At 37.4% G+C, this 15,197-nt stretch overlaps 1 protein-coding gene across 7 annotated transcripts in view; it reads right to left on the bottom strand.

Annotated features, from left to right (window-relative positions):
• The window catches only part of LOC111621562 (zinc finger protein rotund-like), a 177,492-nt gene that overhangs the window by 132,280 nt on the left and 30,015 nt on the right, over nucleotides 1–15,197 (bottom strand). For 6 of the 7 annotated variants that reach the window (XM_023363739.1, XM_023363740.1, XM_023363741.1 and 3 more), the window contains 2 exons: nucleotides 14,541–14,744; nucleotides 970–1,066 (listed from right to left, as the gene is read on the bottom strand). In XM_023363739.1, coding sequence (XP_023219507.1) covers nucleotides 970–1,066; nucleotides 14,541–14,744 — 301 coding nt within the window. The remainder of the gene's footprint in view (nucleotides 1–969; nucleotides 1,067–14,540; nucleotides 14,745–15,197) is intronic. The other variant, XM_023363738.1, reaches the window with a different exon arrangement.

Here is a 15,197-nt window from a genome sequence, read left to right as displayed (position 1 = left end):
TATATATATATATATACATACATACACATATATATAAAAACAAAGTGTACGACAAGGAAGAGAGTACGAGTCAGCCTAGGGAAGAAATGGCAAAATGCCCAAGGATAAACAAAACTATGGACTAGTGTTTTCAATGTTGTCTAAAAATTCCCAAGGAAATTCGACACAAAAATCAACAACGACGAGCAATACATTTATTAAAGCACAAAATATAGGAATGTCTGTTACGTCCCTCGAGGATCAATTTTTGAATCCCTTTGTTATTGTAAAAAGCACCAGAATGGACCCTACTAACAACAATTAATTTCTAAGTAATTCTTTTCGTATAAGCAAAAAGACCTTTCACATAATGTAAAAACCGAAGACATTTTTAAAATTTTGATACCTCACAAAAAAAAATGTTTTTTTTTTTTTAGACCCGTGCTCCAATTATACAATAAATAAATTCAAAGTGTCTGCGGTCATTTAAATTATTTTTTTATATAAAAAATAAATTAATAATGGTAAGTTTATTGATAAAACGTACTTTCCCAATCTCTCCAACTTTTTTGAATTTAAAAACTGGGTTTAATAGTACCCGATTGGAAGCCATTTAAAAAAATGGAAGCCAAGTTTAAAAAAAAAAAGAAAGAAAAAAAGTCTAATTTCAAAGGATAAAAATGTGTTAAAAATGTAAAATGGAGTTTGCAAAATTACTAAATTATATAAAACGACTTAAAATTTATTTTAAATCATGATGAAAAGCTTAAAAACTTTTGAAGTTTTCTCGCAATTCATGTTTCCTTGCGCTCTGTTGTAATTCAATACGACCGAATTAAAGTTGATGAGTAATCAGTCGGAAGGGCAGACGCAAACTATGGGTTGCCATGAGCATGATAGGGCCCAATTTCTTGTAAATATACAGAATTTGGCTAATGAGAAATCCTAAAAATATTTTTTTTCGTATGGTCAAAGATAAATTAAACGTACCTAAACACTTCTTGTCTGTACGAGATATCCATTGGTTCTGGTACTCACCTTTCTGCAAGGGAGATGAATTATGTTGATCTGAAGTATTCATCTTAGTCTGAAAATATAAAAAAAATCAATAAAACGATTAATTAGAGAATTTAAAATGGAAAAATTCAAATAAAAATTTTAAATTGTTATAATTATAGTCGTGGCACCTCGCGTTTTTGCGGCGAGAGAAATAAGTAGTGTTCATTTTTTTTTCAGGTATTTAATTCGAAAAAAAGTTTAAATTAAAGGCAGAAATTAAATTCTGTTACGAATTTTGCATATGTCATCGCTAAAAAGGCAAAACTCGTAAAAATCACCCTCTTTAGTTGCTTAAACGGGCACCAGATGGCGCCGCAAGAGACTTCGTTACTTGGGTAGCATCGCGAAAATCTGCACTAAATCTGGTTTAATATATCGACTCCGATGGAAATAAACTTCGGATTTTATCTCCAATTCTCGCGCACATTCTTTCACTTCCCGGTTTCTTTTATTACTATAGTAGTATATGATTATTGAGGAATTGTTCCCTGATTAGTACGCTCGTAAAAAAGGGTCATTAAAAGTTTGTTTACGATAAACATGCCCCGTAAACAAGTGAGCATTTTAATTGGAGTGGGCATTATGTCCACAGGGTCTACATCTTTATTCTTGCCTTGGGACTCGACCTTTCCTGTTTCAAATATCGTTTCATTCGTCATTTATGTAAGTATGTGCAAAGTATTCTTCTTTTTTTTCCAGTATGTAAACTATTTTGGAGCCACCGATGATGGCAGCAAACTACTTTTTCCTTACAAGTTAATTTGAGGATATTTCTTCTTCATAGCTTTAAAGAGGATACAACTCAGTTCCGTAATAAGTTTAATCGATTATTTTCAAGAATGGCGAAAACAATTTTAAACGTTTTATAGTATCTTGTTATAGTAAATTTATTCGTTATCGTTATAAAACTTTTCTTACGGAACAAATTATTTTTATTGTAAGTAAATTATACGAGGCTTTTTTTCTTCATAAAAAAATGATTATATCTACAGAAAATTTAGTTCGAAAAGTACAAAATCGGCTCGTTTTCAAGAAAAACAATTAAATAAAACGTACAAAATATGAATTTTTGGTAACTTTCCCAACTTTAACATGACCTACAATGGAAAAATATCTTAATTATCCGTTAAAAAAGTGTTTATTCTCGATTTACATCTGGAGTTAACGGATGGGAAGAAGCGGCATTCACTTCTTATTTACTCGTTTCCATCCCGCGTTTTCGTTTCAAGCAAACACCTACTTAATCATCGAATCTGGTATACATTTTAAATTCTTATAATAAATAAAAAAAAGTTAAAATTTCGTACGGGCCCAATGGGGAATACATCTTTAGACTGTTTTAAATCGAAAAAGTGGAACTTGTACGAAGTAGCTGAGAAGTTTTAAGCATTGTACTGTACTTTACAACGGGAAAAGTCAAAAAGAAAGACTGCGGTTGAAGAATGGTAATGGTAACAACGGCTAAACAAAGAATCAAATATTTGGGAACCACTGCTAGTTTGTCAATGCCTATTCTAGCTTAAAATTGGCCTAAGAAGAGCGCCTGTATAGCCAGTTGAAAATCATCAATCTTCTCATCGAGTGAGCCACAAAATAGACCGATTCAACGACACGGAACAAGAATATGATCCATTTCAAAGAGAAGATTCAAATGTTCCAGAATAAAGATCTATTTTTTGACTTCGACAACGGATTTACTCATTATGATTTTCAATCTCGACCTTTCGAAAACACTTTAAAAAATGGTAAAACACGGATTAAAATGTAGATTAGAAAGATCATCGCATGTATTTTTATAAGGTTAAAACGGAATTGATCAGATTCGCACTTGTGCAGAGAAAGAATTAAAGATAGCAATCGGAAAAAAAGGATGTGATGGAGCATTTTGAAAGGAAAATAACGCGGAGCACATCAACAAAACATTTCAGATCCGGGCAAAGAGATAGCCTATCGATCAAATGTTGCAGTTGAGATCAGAAACCAAATCGCACTCTTTACCTGTCCTCAAAATCACAACACATGCCTCATTACGGATAATAAACTAAGTAAGAACAAGACAAACTTTTACTCGGAAGCACACACACATACATTGGCAAAAGTTTTATTTTTCGAAATTGATATAAATGATGATTGGAAAAGAACTGCAATCCATAATTTTCTTTCCATTCCGCTTCCGTTTGAGCAATTAAACTCGTCCGAGATGCAGTAGTTATCATTATTATATGCAACACCACCAAGACAATTTTTAATACGAAAATAATCAAGATCCCTACGAATATTTAACTTATTATTTTTCTTCTTTTCCGTTATTTATTCGTGAAACCCAAAATTCTATTCAAATTTTTCTATGCTTCGAATTTTATGTATGAAACTCGGCTCGGGAGTTAGTGTGGTTCCCGATGTTTAGCCGGTTGTAAACTTTACGTAATCAAAGCGAATTTACTCGTAAATCCTAGCAAGATCGTTTTTAATTCTTTTGTCATTAACTTAGCATAAATTAGCATTCTTACATCAAAAAAATTCAAGAATAATCGCTTCGTTTTCTTGTTTAACAACGAAAAATGATACCAGGCCTAGTGAAACTTCACGAACGAACTTGAGGACCTTTCAAAATGGAAATGAATACGAAGAAATCATACTTTTAGATGGCCTAGTTCATATTTAATCGCTTATATTTTGAAAAAATGGAACAATTAGTTCATATATCAACGTATTTAAATCCTCCAATATCAACACAATAAGAGAAAGCGCAAACCGCAATCCCAACTACAACTTATTTGCTGAACATCTACTATTAAAATAATTTTTATACCTTTAAACTTATATTTACCATTTAAAAATAATTTTTTTCTTCCAAGAAAATATATTCAAAACTACAAACGGCACTCCCTACATTAGTGAGATTCTTAAAACCCGATACTTAAAACTGCAAAATGAAGAAGCGGATCGTGTTTTCCAATTAATCTAATTATTTCTCGTCTTGATCGTGACTTCTAAAAGAGGCCTAACCACATTGACCTTTGACATCCGAAAGTGTCCTCACGTTAGACAATTACTATTAAGAATGGCTCGTTTAAAACGAATAGGAACTGCGTTTCGGTCTTCGAAACTCCTTCAACTTCTGAATGATTTAATGAAAATTTTTGACAATTTTACAAATTCGTCGAAGCGAATTGGCCTTCGTTAATCGAGAAATTAAGAGTAAAAATTGCTTTTTCTATACGTTTGACATCGACAGTAAAATTACTTACCAAATCAAATTTTAATTTCATGGTTAACGAAAGATTTCATACGTTTCAACTATAATCGAATCTTCTTGTAAGCGACGATCATTAAGAGAAACAACGAACAGATACAAAATTACATCGACTTTTTCTGATATTTTTCTAAAATATTTAACTAAAATACTTCCAAAAAAATCAAATTTAAAGTGTCAAATTCGTTAAAAATACAACCTAATATCGAGTCGACATCTTTGTGATTTTTCTCCATTTTAATCGGTGAGGATAGGGTAGAAGCTTCCTTCATTGCCTCAAGACAGAGAAAAGGGGCCTCTGAAGGGAGCTTCCACAGGATAATCATCCTGCTTATTATAACTCGATAGAAATTTGCCACTGAATGATTTCTTTGATTCCATCACGAAAACACTAGTTACAAATGGTAAACACTTGCCATGATTAAGATACAAACATCATAAATGCCTTTCTGATTCAAATAATATTCGATATTTAAAAAAATGTGAAAAATAATTATAGTTTTTTTTTATAATGTGTAGTTTTAACATTTTGCATCTGCTCTGAGTAACTGTTATGTGGGACAATTACTATTATCAGTTAATCATTCGATTAAGGAGAGGACATTTTTGTGCCTCTAACTCACCGTTATTTCTTTGAGTAGTACTTCGTTTCGTGGTGCAAAAGCATTTATTCTAGCTAATTTTTATTCGTGAAATGAATTTTAAGGGTTCTCTAACGTTTTAACTGATTGTTATGTGATAAAATCCGAGACGAGTTGTGCATTTCTTTCCTTTTTTTTCCATCGTCTATGAACTGGAATTTATTTCATAAAACATTAGAACCATTTAAGATCAACTCTACCCTTTGTAAAACTATCCTGAATTCCAACTTTCTACGAAAATCTTTAATTAGATCTGAAAGGTGACGACTTCTAGTCGAAGTTTAACAAAGATTTCGTGAATCAGAGGCGTGACAGCAACGAGATTCGAGAAGTGGCTCCAAATTTTAACAACTTTTGATACGGATCATCGAAGAACCGAAGGCAACAGTCCAGAGACGTCACGACGTCAATAGTATATTTAAGAAACCCAACAAAGAAAGAAACCAAGCTGGGTAATTGGTAGAAATTCAGGAAGTTGTCGACATGAATGGCTAAAAAGTGGTGTAGCCAGTTCTCTGCCAGCACGTAATAGCTCAACTTCCTGCTCCAATCGATAATTTATACATAGTGTAGAATGATCGCTGCTTCAATAAAAAACTATCCAGGCGAAAATTGTTCGACTACGTTCCTATAATGTTTGGCCAGCTACTGCATAAAGTTGGCTTCCAAATGAACACTTTCAGAATAATAATCGGGCTAAAGGTGTGATGAGAATGCAGTTGAGCTTTTTCAGATTATTCCCTACATTGATTAACAGCAATAACGGCGCATCTAACTTCATCATCCATGTTTTATGCATGCGAAACGCCCATGCCGCAATAGTTGTGGGCAGCTGCTCATATACACATATCTCTTATGCTCGATACGGGTGACCACAACAGACATTTTCAATTCTTCGTTAACTTCACCCTAAGTGCATCCACTAGGACAATTAAGTCACACCCGAAATGCTTCAGTTTATGAGAAAATAGCTATTTCTGCACTCTGTTCACCCCCTTTTTACATCTCTAACACATTAAGCCAAAGGGTTAAAGTAGCGACACTTTTTTAACAGCATGTCCCATTATAATCCGAGTTGGTAAACGTTCCCACGATTGGGGAGAACGATGTAAACCGATCAGAATGCTAAAAGTTATATCGACGTGGTAGGAGCAAAGCGAACGAGGGGGAGGAGAATAGATGAAAAAAAAAATCCGTGTAATTCAATCTTTGGCGACGTCATACATCTAAGAAGCCACATCAGCTTCTCCCCTTCCACTGTGAGACGGGTGGAAGATAAAATACCTACTGTAAATGAAAAAAAGAAAGTTAAAAAACATTAAGCAATGCAAGGGTCGTCGGACAGATGTCAAGCGACATAACTGTAGATCCGAAAGACTACGAGTCCATTTCTGTCCGCCATTTTTGTGCACATAAAAACTCTCACTGCCGACGCTAATTACCGAAATACCAGTGCGATTTTAGGCCCATAAATACATGTACATAATTAACAAACTCGTTACTCCTTCATCAATAAAGCTCTTTTAAAATCATCTCCGGTGCGCGCATTTTTTTGGGGGGTTCTTTTTTTCTTCTTCTTCTTATTTCTCCCCCCTGCCGCCAACCGTATTTGTGGTAATCGTTCTTATATCTACCGCCATAAGTACTTTACATATCCTAGTCATTATTTTCTCTGGTACACGGTGTCAAACAGATTCTTTCTCGTGATTCTTATAAAGTCAGAGAAGTGGTCTTTTTTTTTTTATTATTTTTTACTTTCTTATTTGTTTCTTTCCTAGTGTTTTCAGTCAGAAAAGATGGTTTCGCTCCTCCCTTCCCGCCGCTCGCCGGGCAGGGTGTAGTCGATGGTTGCCTTCACATCATGGAGATGAGAGTCTCTTAATTACAGGCACCGCCATGCTGGACACAAGAAATTTAATCCCCAACGACGTCGGTGATGGTGGGCGCATGCGTAGTGCCCGCGAGTCAATACTTTGGAGGGGGCACGGAGTAAAACAGGCGTTCGAGACAAGGATTTATCTGGCAGAGGATTGATGCAGAGAGAGAGAGAGAGAGAGAGAGGAGGTTGTTGATGAACAAAATAATTATCGCCACAGTGCAGCAAAAATTATAAAACTGTTAATAATTATTAAAAGTTCGAACGCCTTTTTTGGGGGGTTCGGGATATTAAAGACGTTTATTAAAAGCAAAGAATGCGAAAATTCCGCACACCAGAAGAATTTTATTAATTATAAAACGTCAGGGTCTCATTTGCGCAGATGCCGACGAATTCATTAAGTTATTGGCATCCGAAATAAAGCCCTCTAATCAGCGTTTACGACGGAGCCAGATCTAGAAATAGTATTTTAATTGTTTTTAACTGCATCGATTTTCCTTTCTCTTAAAGGAACAAAAGAAAATCGCGGATGAAGAAGAAGAAGAAGGGGGTGAAAAAAGCTATATGAATAGATAATGCGCAGATCTATTTAAAAACTGACACAAAAATCAGATTTCCAAGTGACGACAGCGTTCCGCCCTCCCCCCAAATCAGGAAACGCGCCAGTCATTAAGGAAATAAGCCGAGTGTGAATGCGAATCGAAAATAAACCCGGGCGTGGGCAAAAGAGTGGCGAAACTCGTGAAGCTCGTCCAACAATAAATATCGTCACGCGTGAAATTGTGCCCATTAAGCCATTTAAGTCACCGATACGATGAACTTTGAACCCCGCGTGACGTGTAACAACATTCGACCAGGTGGCTTTGTTGCGTCGATTACGTGATTGCGCTTTCGAGGTCCGTGTTTAATAACAGCGCGTGTCTGTGTTTATGTGTGTAGAGAAAGAGATAGAAATTACTAACGACAAAAATGGTTCCATTTAGGTCCTAGAAGCGAGTGGTTGGCCGTTCTAATGACGTTTTCAATCACGGAGTAGCGAGAGTGAGAGAGGAGAAGGGACGAGATGACGCATAAAAAACACTCCTTCGTACGAATAATTAACTCTGCCGTGTTACCGTCCGACTTTATCACACGGGAAGGTTTAGAAGTGTGTTAATAGAGGATAGCCGGATAGCCCCGAGCCAAAATGTAACCCGTCAAAGGAAGGATGGGGTAGTCTAAAAACACAGTCGCATCGTCCAGTCGCTTGGGGTGGTACTTAAGTCTATCCCGCGTTATCGACACTACGAACTAGTAGCAACGCCACATTTCTCTTATCTAAACCACGTTTGTGGCAAAGTGATACGCAACACCATCGAAAACACTATCTAAACAGCTTCGACCAAACTCGAGCTGCGCCAAAATGGCAGTTACAATTTGACTACAACGTATAAAATTGTTTGGGTTTATAAGAAAAACGTGAAGTAAAAAAGTGTATATATATATATATAGTAGTGATGATCTCGGCTGCTAAGACGCGTGAGTGAGTTGTTTGATGGACATCCCATTATCGGATGTAATGGATTTTGCGGACCATCTTACGCCACTTTCTTAAAAATGTGTTACAATTTACGCATCCGTATTGGCTGGAGCAACGATAACAGCTTCGTGTCAATCAGGCCGAAAAAAGCAATCCCGAATAACGTGCATTCTTAGGAAATGCAGTTTATTCGCTATGTAAATATGGGTGCAGCTCGTATCGGTTAATTTTAATGCAGAAATTGAATCGCCCCTTCCACGTGAATGCCGTTTGCTAGGATGATACCAGCGATCGCCACTTTAAAAAAACTCAAATAATCATCTTCTAAACCGAATATTCTCCTTTCTAAAGAGTAGACGGGGTCATTATAACTTCCATGACGATTCAAACACTCGAACAACTTTTCCAGACGTGAATTTCGCACCAAGATTCGGATTGTGTGCCAAGTTTAAAGTGTGCTTCCAACTAAGTTCCAAATAAAAAGTTTAAAATCGTAAAATTTTGATAAATTTGTAACGTAAACCACAACTGCAGTATACTTTACGTGCTCCTCTTTCGCATTCAAAACCTTCCAACTCGATATCGACGTCCACAACTTTTAAATCTCGTCTTCTGATGTAAGTTACAACAATGTCGATCCCAGTTCTAACGGAGGATCGAGTGCATTATATAAGAAGCGGGCAGACATATAACAACTCAATTAATTACAACTGAGTTTTTTTTAATATTTTTTTTATTCTGTAAACTTTCAGATGTAGCAGCAAAGGGGGTTGTTAACTTGCACGTGACTTGCTGCAGGAAATGGTCGATGGTGGCATTTACATAACGTGCTCCAAACAGATTGAGAAAAACAGTAATGCGTGAAAATTGCGTGATCTCTAGTTAGTTTTTTTTTCTATCATTCTTTCATTTCTGCTAAGAAGAACATTATATAGTTGTTGTAGGCGTTATCATAAGCGCCTGCTGCACGTAACTGCAGTCTTGGTTGCACTCTTCCCGATGTCATTACCTAGTGATTTACCGTGGAAGAACCCCGATACTGCGTTCGTTTAAGTGAATTTCGGGAGAAATCCCTTCTTTAAACCATCAACTTTGGTCTAGAAATTAATTTGACTCCAAAATCGGAGTTAAAATAGTGCTTTTAAGGTATATTCGGCGGAGGTTACTCCCCTAAAAACTAGTCTATTTAAAGTCGGCTATCGACTTCAATTGGTTAAATCTAGGGGAACAAGAGTAAGAGGCTCTTTGCAAGGCTAGACAAATCCGGTAACAGCGAGAATGGACGAGCTTGTAGACACGTTCTTGCAGCACTTAATAGGCTATTAAATAGGAATCAAGCTTAATATTTTATTACAGGAGGATTCGAAAAGTCAATTCGGTCGAAATGTTTCCTTTCCTTTCTCTGCTAAGAAATTGTATTAGAAAACGAAAACTTCGACGTCTGTTGCCTGAATATTTCAAAAAACACCATTTCTTTCGTTAACTAAACCCTTTAAGACCTTATACTCTTAAAAAAAATATTTAATAGAGCCAAATTTAAACGCAAAAACTCAAAAACGTGAAAGATAAGTCTCCGATATTTTCAACTAACAAAGAATTAACCAAATTAAATCCTCAGTGCTGAGGAGAGCCAAAAATTCCGAATTATCGGTAAATTCAAACGGAAGAGGACCCATTTAACTAAAAATTAATCTATTTTGTTTGAGTGAAGTGCCTCAAAAACTCGTTAAAATAACACTCGTAATAATTGAAGGGGACGAGTAGACGAACGTGTTACGTAGCGAATTTCAATAAAATATCCAACTTCGGAATTTTTTACTTCGATGTAGCGCTAAATATGTTGCGCAAATTACTACATAACATCTTCACAACACTACAAATAACCGTAGTTGGAAAAAAACGTGACACAGCACCCATTCAACTACTTGCCCCTTCAATTATTTATAATTTTCAAATTTATTCACGAGTCGTCTCGATCACGAATTTAAGTGTATTTAAGCATTTCGAAGACTAGAATTTTTAGAATACCCATTAATTTGCAACATTTAAAATAAAACTATCACAGATTTCAAGTATTAAAGCTTTTGATCAACGAAGAAAAGTGTAGTTTCATCTTAACGCGACTCAGTACCTTCATGTGATTCGACACAAACATTTACAATTTTAAACTTCATTATGATTGAGCACTTAAAAAAATACAAAAAATTAAGTTTTAATATCATAAAAAATCATTCCACAAATAAGATTTTCTATCAAAACTTAAAAAAGAAACAATAAAAACACAAGAAAAATTTGCAAAGAAGTATCCTTTCCGAAACTATTTTCTTGGTGGATAAAGAATTACAATTAAGAAAATTTGAACTTTTTCGGCAAAAAATTCAAGATTTGTGAATTAAAATTAAACTTTCTCGTTTCAAAACACGAAATTTAACTAAAACGAAGATGAATCTAAGAGCTAGGTAAAAGATCAAACTGTTTTCTAATGGAATACCGGAGTTTGCATCACCGGCCCTTTAATAAATTATTAATTAAATCAATGGCAAACATCCCCGATTGATCATCAAAAAATTTTCTTAAAAGTAATTTTTGAATTTTTCTTAATTTTTTTCTTCTTGCACACGGCCATCAAGAGATCCTTCCAAGGGCGCAAAATTGAAGAAGAAAAAAGGACCGTTGTGTTGCTATCTTTGACATGATCTGAGGCCATCTTTCTGACCCCCGAAGATATATAAAACTGGAATTGCAGCGTGGCCATTCTTCGACAACCGAAAAGTCCGATCACAACAAATTGTTTATAGTCTTTACTCGATTGGTGTCGTTCGAAGGAGGTCAACTCAAAAGGGAAAAAACTTGGTATCGATAACATATCGTGACGAGATGGCAAAATAGATTAAAATAAATGGAACAAGAACGGTTCTCCTTAACCGTTCTCCTTATATAAAATCTCTATACTTATACCGGAAAACCGTTTATAGGTTTCGAATAAGTTTTCCGGAATAACGGAACCAAAAAATCACAGTTCAAAAAGTCTTCTGTACGTGAACCTCTATCGAGGTACATCGGCGCGTAACGGGCGATCACTATTGAAACTGTTAAATTTCTAATTTTTAGAAATTTGCCGTCAATCCGAGATTATTTCTTAGATTAAGGACCAACATATTATCTAAAAACTCTTCAATAATCTACGCGTTTGGCAGTGTTTGACTGCGTAATTATCAATCTGGAATCGAAAATTTATGATCCTCATCGGTTTTAAGTAAGAAATGTACATTAAAAATTGGATCCTTTTCAAAAAAAAAATCCACATCAAATATTGAGAAAAATGACGATAGGGAAAGTTTCGTGTTTGTTTTGGAGAGATTTTTTTTTCGAAGTCTTACATAACTTTAAACATATTTGCAAAGTCGGTTTGGAAAAGAAAAAGCCACTGAGTTTTCGTAGAATGTGGGATTTGCCAGAGCCCTGCTTTGTTTTCGAGTGGAGGGCTGGATGGGCAGAAAGAATCCGGTGAGGAGCGGGTTTCTATGAGCTATAAATTCTCGACACGATGTTGACTTCCTCGCCCCCGGCGAAGGGGAATTTTTCAAGGACTTAAAGATAAGCAGAACTATTAAGATGACGGAGCAAGTGGACAGTTTCTAGCACATCGCTCGCCACTTCCGGCCAATCAGCCTTGACCGAATCCTTTTTCGGAACTGGCTTGAAATTCAAGCTAATTTCAACACTCGATAGTTTAACAGATGCTCGGGACCCTCGTTCAAATTATTGCTCTACGTGCTAACCACCGATAAAAGTTGATACGACACTTTTAACTCCTCTCGAATGGTCTTCGTCACGCGGCCGACCTCTCGAAAAGTTGCCATTCTGTGTGAAAAATCCCACTCTCTTTGTTCAGAACAGATTTGAACGCTTTACAGACAAAATTCCGACAAAAAACCCGGAACCCGTCCGTCTCGACATCGAAAAATTCGAAAATAACGAGATTTTCGGGCACAAAAGTACCACAAATACGTTAAACCGTTGAAAATTTAGTTACGTCAAGTAAAAAATGAAGATATCTTGCAAAGATTAAAGGCGTTCCGTTTGTTAATCTGATGGTTATCGAGTGTAGATTTTTATTTGTGAAGAAGCGTCTCGGTTAAGAGAATCAATGAAGAGTCGAGAAATCACTTCGGAAATCCAATTTTTTTTCTCAACATAAACCTTGTTTATTAATAAATGGAGGAAGATAACAATCGATGGAGTGGTTACGGGAGTAAAAAGCGGATTTTGCAAAGGGTGGAATAGAAATTGAGTGATGAAATAAGTATTGGTAGACGTCGACCTTTGCACAACCTCATATTAATGCACCGCCCGAAGAGTAGGTTAATGACCACCTCACCCTTACTGCTGTCGGCAATTTCAGCAATAGAATAGCAATCGTTTGTGTTGCGAGCGTGATCTCCGTCCATCTCTCCTCCCGACATCTATTGTGTAGAGCGACGTGCCGGCCGCGTATAAACTACCGGATCTACTACGTTTAACTCTTAACACTTTGCTTCCTCTAACGCGACTTTCCGTCTTTAGACAATAATAAGTTCCATTAGATGGTCTCGACTGGTGTGCACATATTTGTATACGGCAAGTGATAGTTGCGTGCCAATCCGAATTCGATCGGTGGACACAAAGCCTGAAGGGGAGGAACAGAAGAGGAAAAAAATGCCCTCCTGCCCGAGACGAGTTTTCGCTGATGGGTATCGATTTCTATCCGGCCCCTTAACGATCTTTATTTTTCCCCTTATCACGTGTCTTAACCAGATTTAGGATATTCCCTACCACTACGGACGAGTCCGGTTGCGATTCTGCAACATTCGACTTCATGTTTGGCCAAAACACGACTAACTGTGGCTAGTGGGACGCGTGACGGGGCATCTCTGCCATCACGCTATCAATCTACGCCGCGCCTTTTGATTTAATCCTCGATATAAGGTTTTGCTACAGAATTTGCCAGCTTTATACCCAATAAGTCTACCGATTACATCCAGCAAAGTGTCAGTCTTCCGAGAGGAGCGCTTTGCTAACTTTATCCAGCAAATCCCTTCATCTTTCATACGGCACAAATCCTGACAGTTCCTCCGGATCTTCTCCCTGCGGATGTTAAGCAAAAATACTCCACGCTAACTTACCGTATTCATTTAGCCACATTTTTCCATCCCGGTAATTAAAACTAAAATAAAAATGGGGGCGCAGAGAGCCTACGCGTTGCAAAAATAAGGGCAGCAGAGCCGAGGAGGGAGGTTGTATTTATAACTGCATATCTATTTATAACGAGGGAATTTATATTGACCATTAAACAATCGATATTCATAAGGTTTTGTCTACAGGTAATCGAAACACGTAGGGCCAACTACTGGGTGTAACTGGCAACCTCCCGGGTGCTTCATTATACGGGAGGTTCTTTTGTTGTCGGTCCGGTATATAGAGTTGTCCGGTGACGCGTTCTTTAGTCGAGTGTCGTTTTGCATTCAACGGTTAATAAAGAATAACAATTAAAAATGGCTGATTATCGGCGATTCGGAGCCGTTCACACATGACTGATGACTAATGTGACACGTTCGCCCCGTCCTCTTTTTTGTGGACGCTTCTGGAATGCGCAGATGATTAAGTTCAATAATTATAAAAGACCCGGGGTCTACGTAATAATTGCGACTCGGGACAGGTGACAATTTGGGCCCTTAGCCACAGTAGAGGAAGTACGCGAAAATTTCCCTTAGGGTTTTCTCCGATTTTCGTTCGAGTTTGAAAACAGGAAGTGCAAACTCGCAGGTATTATAAAAGTTGACATAGTTTTGCCTTCGGTAGCCGTGGTTTATGTGGTAATTAGGCCTACCGTAAACTGTAACTTCTATATTTAGTACGTCTGTCGGTGAAACTACTGAAAATATCTAGTACCAGTTACTGGGCAGTTCGGTCAGATTTCATCAACATCCAGTATTTTCGACAAAAATGTGTCAACCTAATTGATATCTATACACGAGGGGGGATTTTTACTTCCTGTATATTGCAACATTTTGTCGTTTCGGTTCCTTCTGACACATTTTTCCCTTTTTTGTATTCCCCCTTCTGGCTGGCTACAATTCCGATACATCCACAAGAGTGTGCCGGATCTTCTTCGCGGGACACGAGAGGATCGGCCCACCTTTGTGGCTCGACTGGGGTGTTTCTGCTTACCTCCACGCCGTTCCACATGTAGTGTACGTCGTGATGGGTAGAGACGCTGCTGTGTGCGTGATCGGCCATCATCGACATCCACTGGATGACTCCGGATGAAGCGGGTGACACAGGCCGGCCAGGAGACGGTGTTGCAGCAGCAGCCAATCCTCCCGGTTTACTAGCATGAGTCTCCGAAGTCGGTGACCAAACCAAGGCAGCCTTCTGTAAAAGCAAAAGACGGAAAATCAAGCCCCGAATCTCTTTAATTGAAATCGAGAAGCGCTACGATTAAATAAAGTAAACGATGGGCCTCACGAGAGGTGCGACGTAAGTGAGTTTCATGGACCGAAATCGACTTCGCTTACTTAATTTAAAAAGTGGAGCAGGCCTGGCACCGCCGACTAATACCCGAACGTGCAAACAGGATCGGCACTTTCGGCACATGCCACACTAGATAGAATTATTGTCGATACCGTTGGAATGCGCGCAGTAAAGCAAATCATCCAGACAAGACGGAATTAGTTGTTTTACTCATTCCTTTCACGTGTTTGATGTTTGCTGTTGATTGAGTTCTCCTTGTAGGTCGACGCCATTTGGGAGTGATTTGCGGTGAAAAAACGAAACGACACAAAATCATCGATTTTAATCTCATAAAGAGGAGAGAGAGAGCGAGAG

Source organism: Centruroides sculpturatus, unplaced genomic scaffold, assembly GCF_000671375.1.
Source record: "Centruroides sculpturatus isolate CEXI.00-Female unplaced genomic scaffold, Cexi_2.0 scaffold299, whole genome shotgun sequence".
Classification (NCBI taxonomy): domain Eukaryota; kingdom Metazoa; phylum Arthropoda; class Arachnida; order Scorpiones; family Buthidae; genus Centruroides; species Centruroides sculpturatus.
This window is presented reverse-complemented; position numbering and strand designations above follow the sequence as displayed.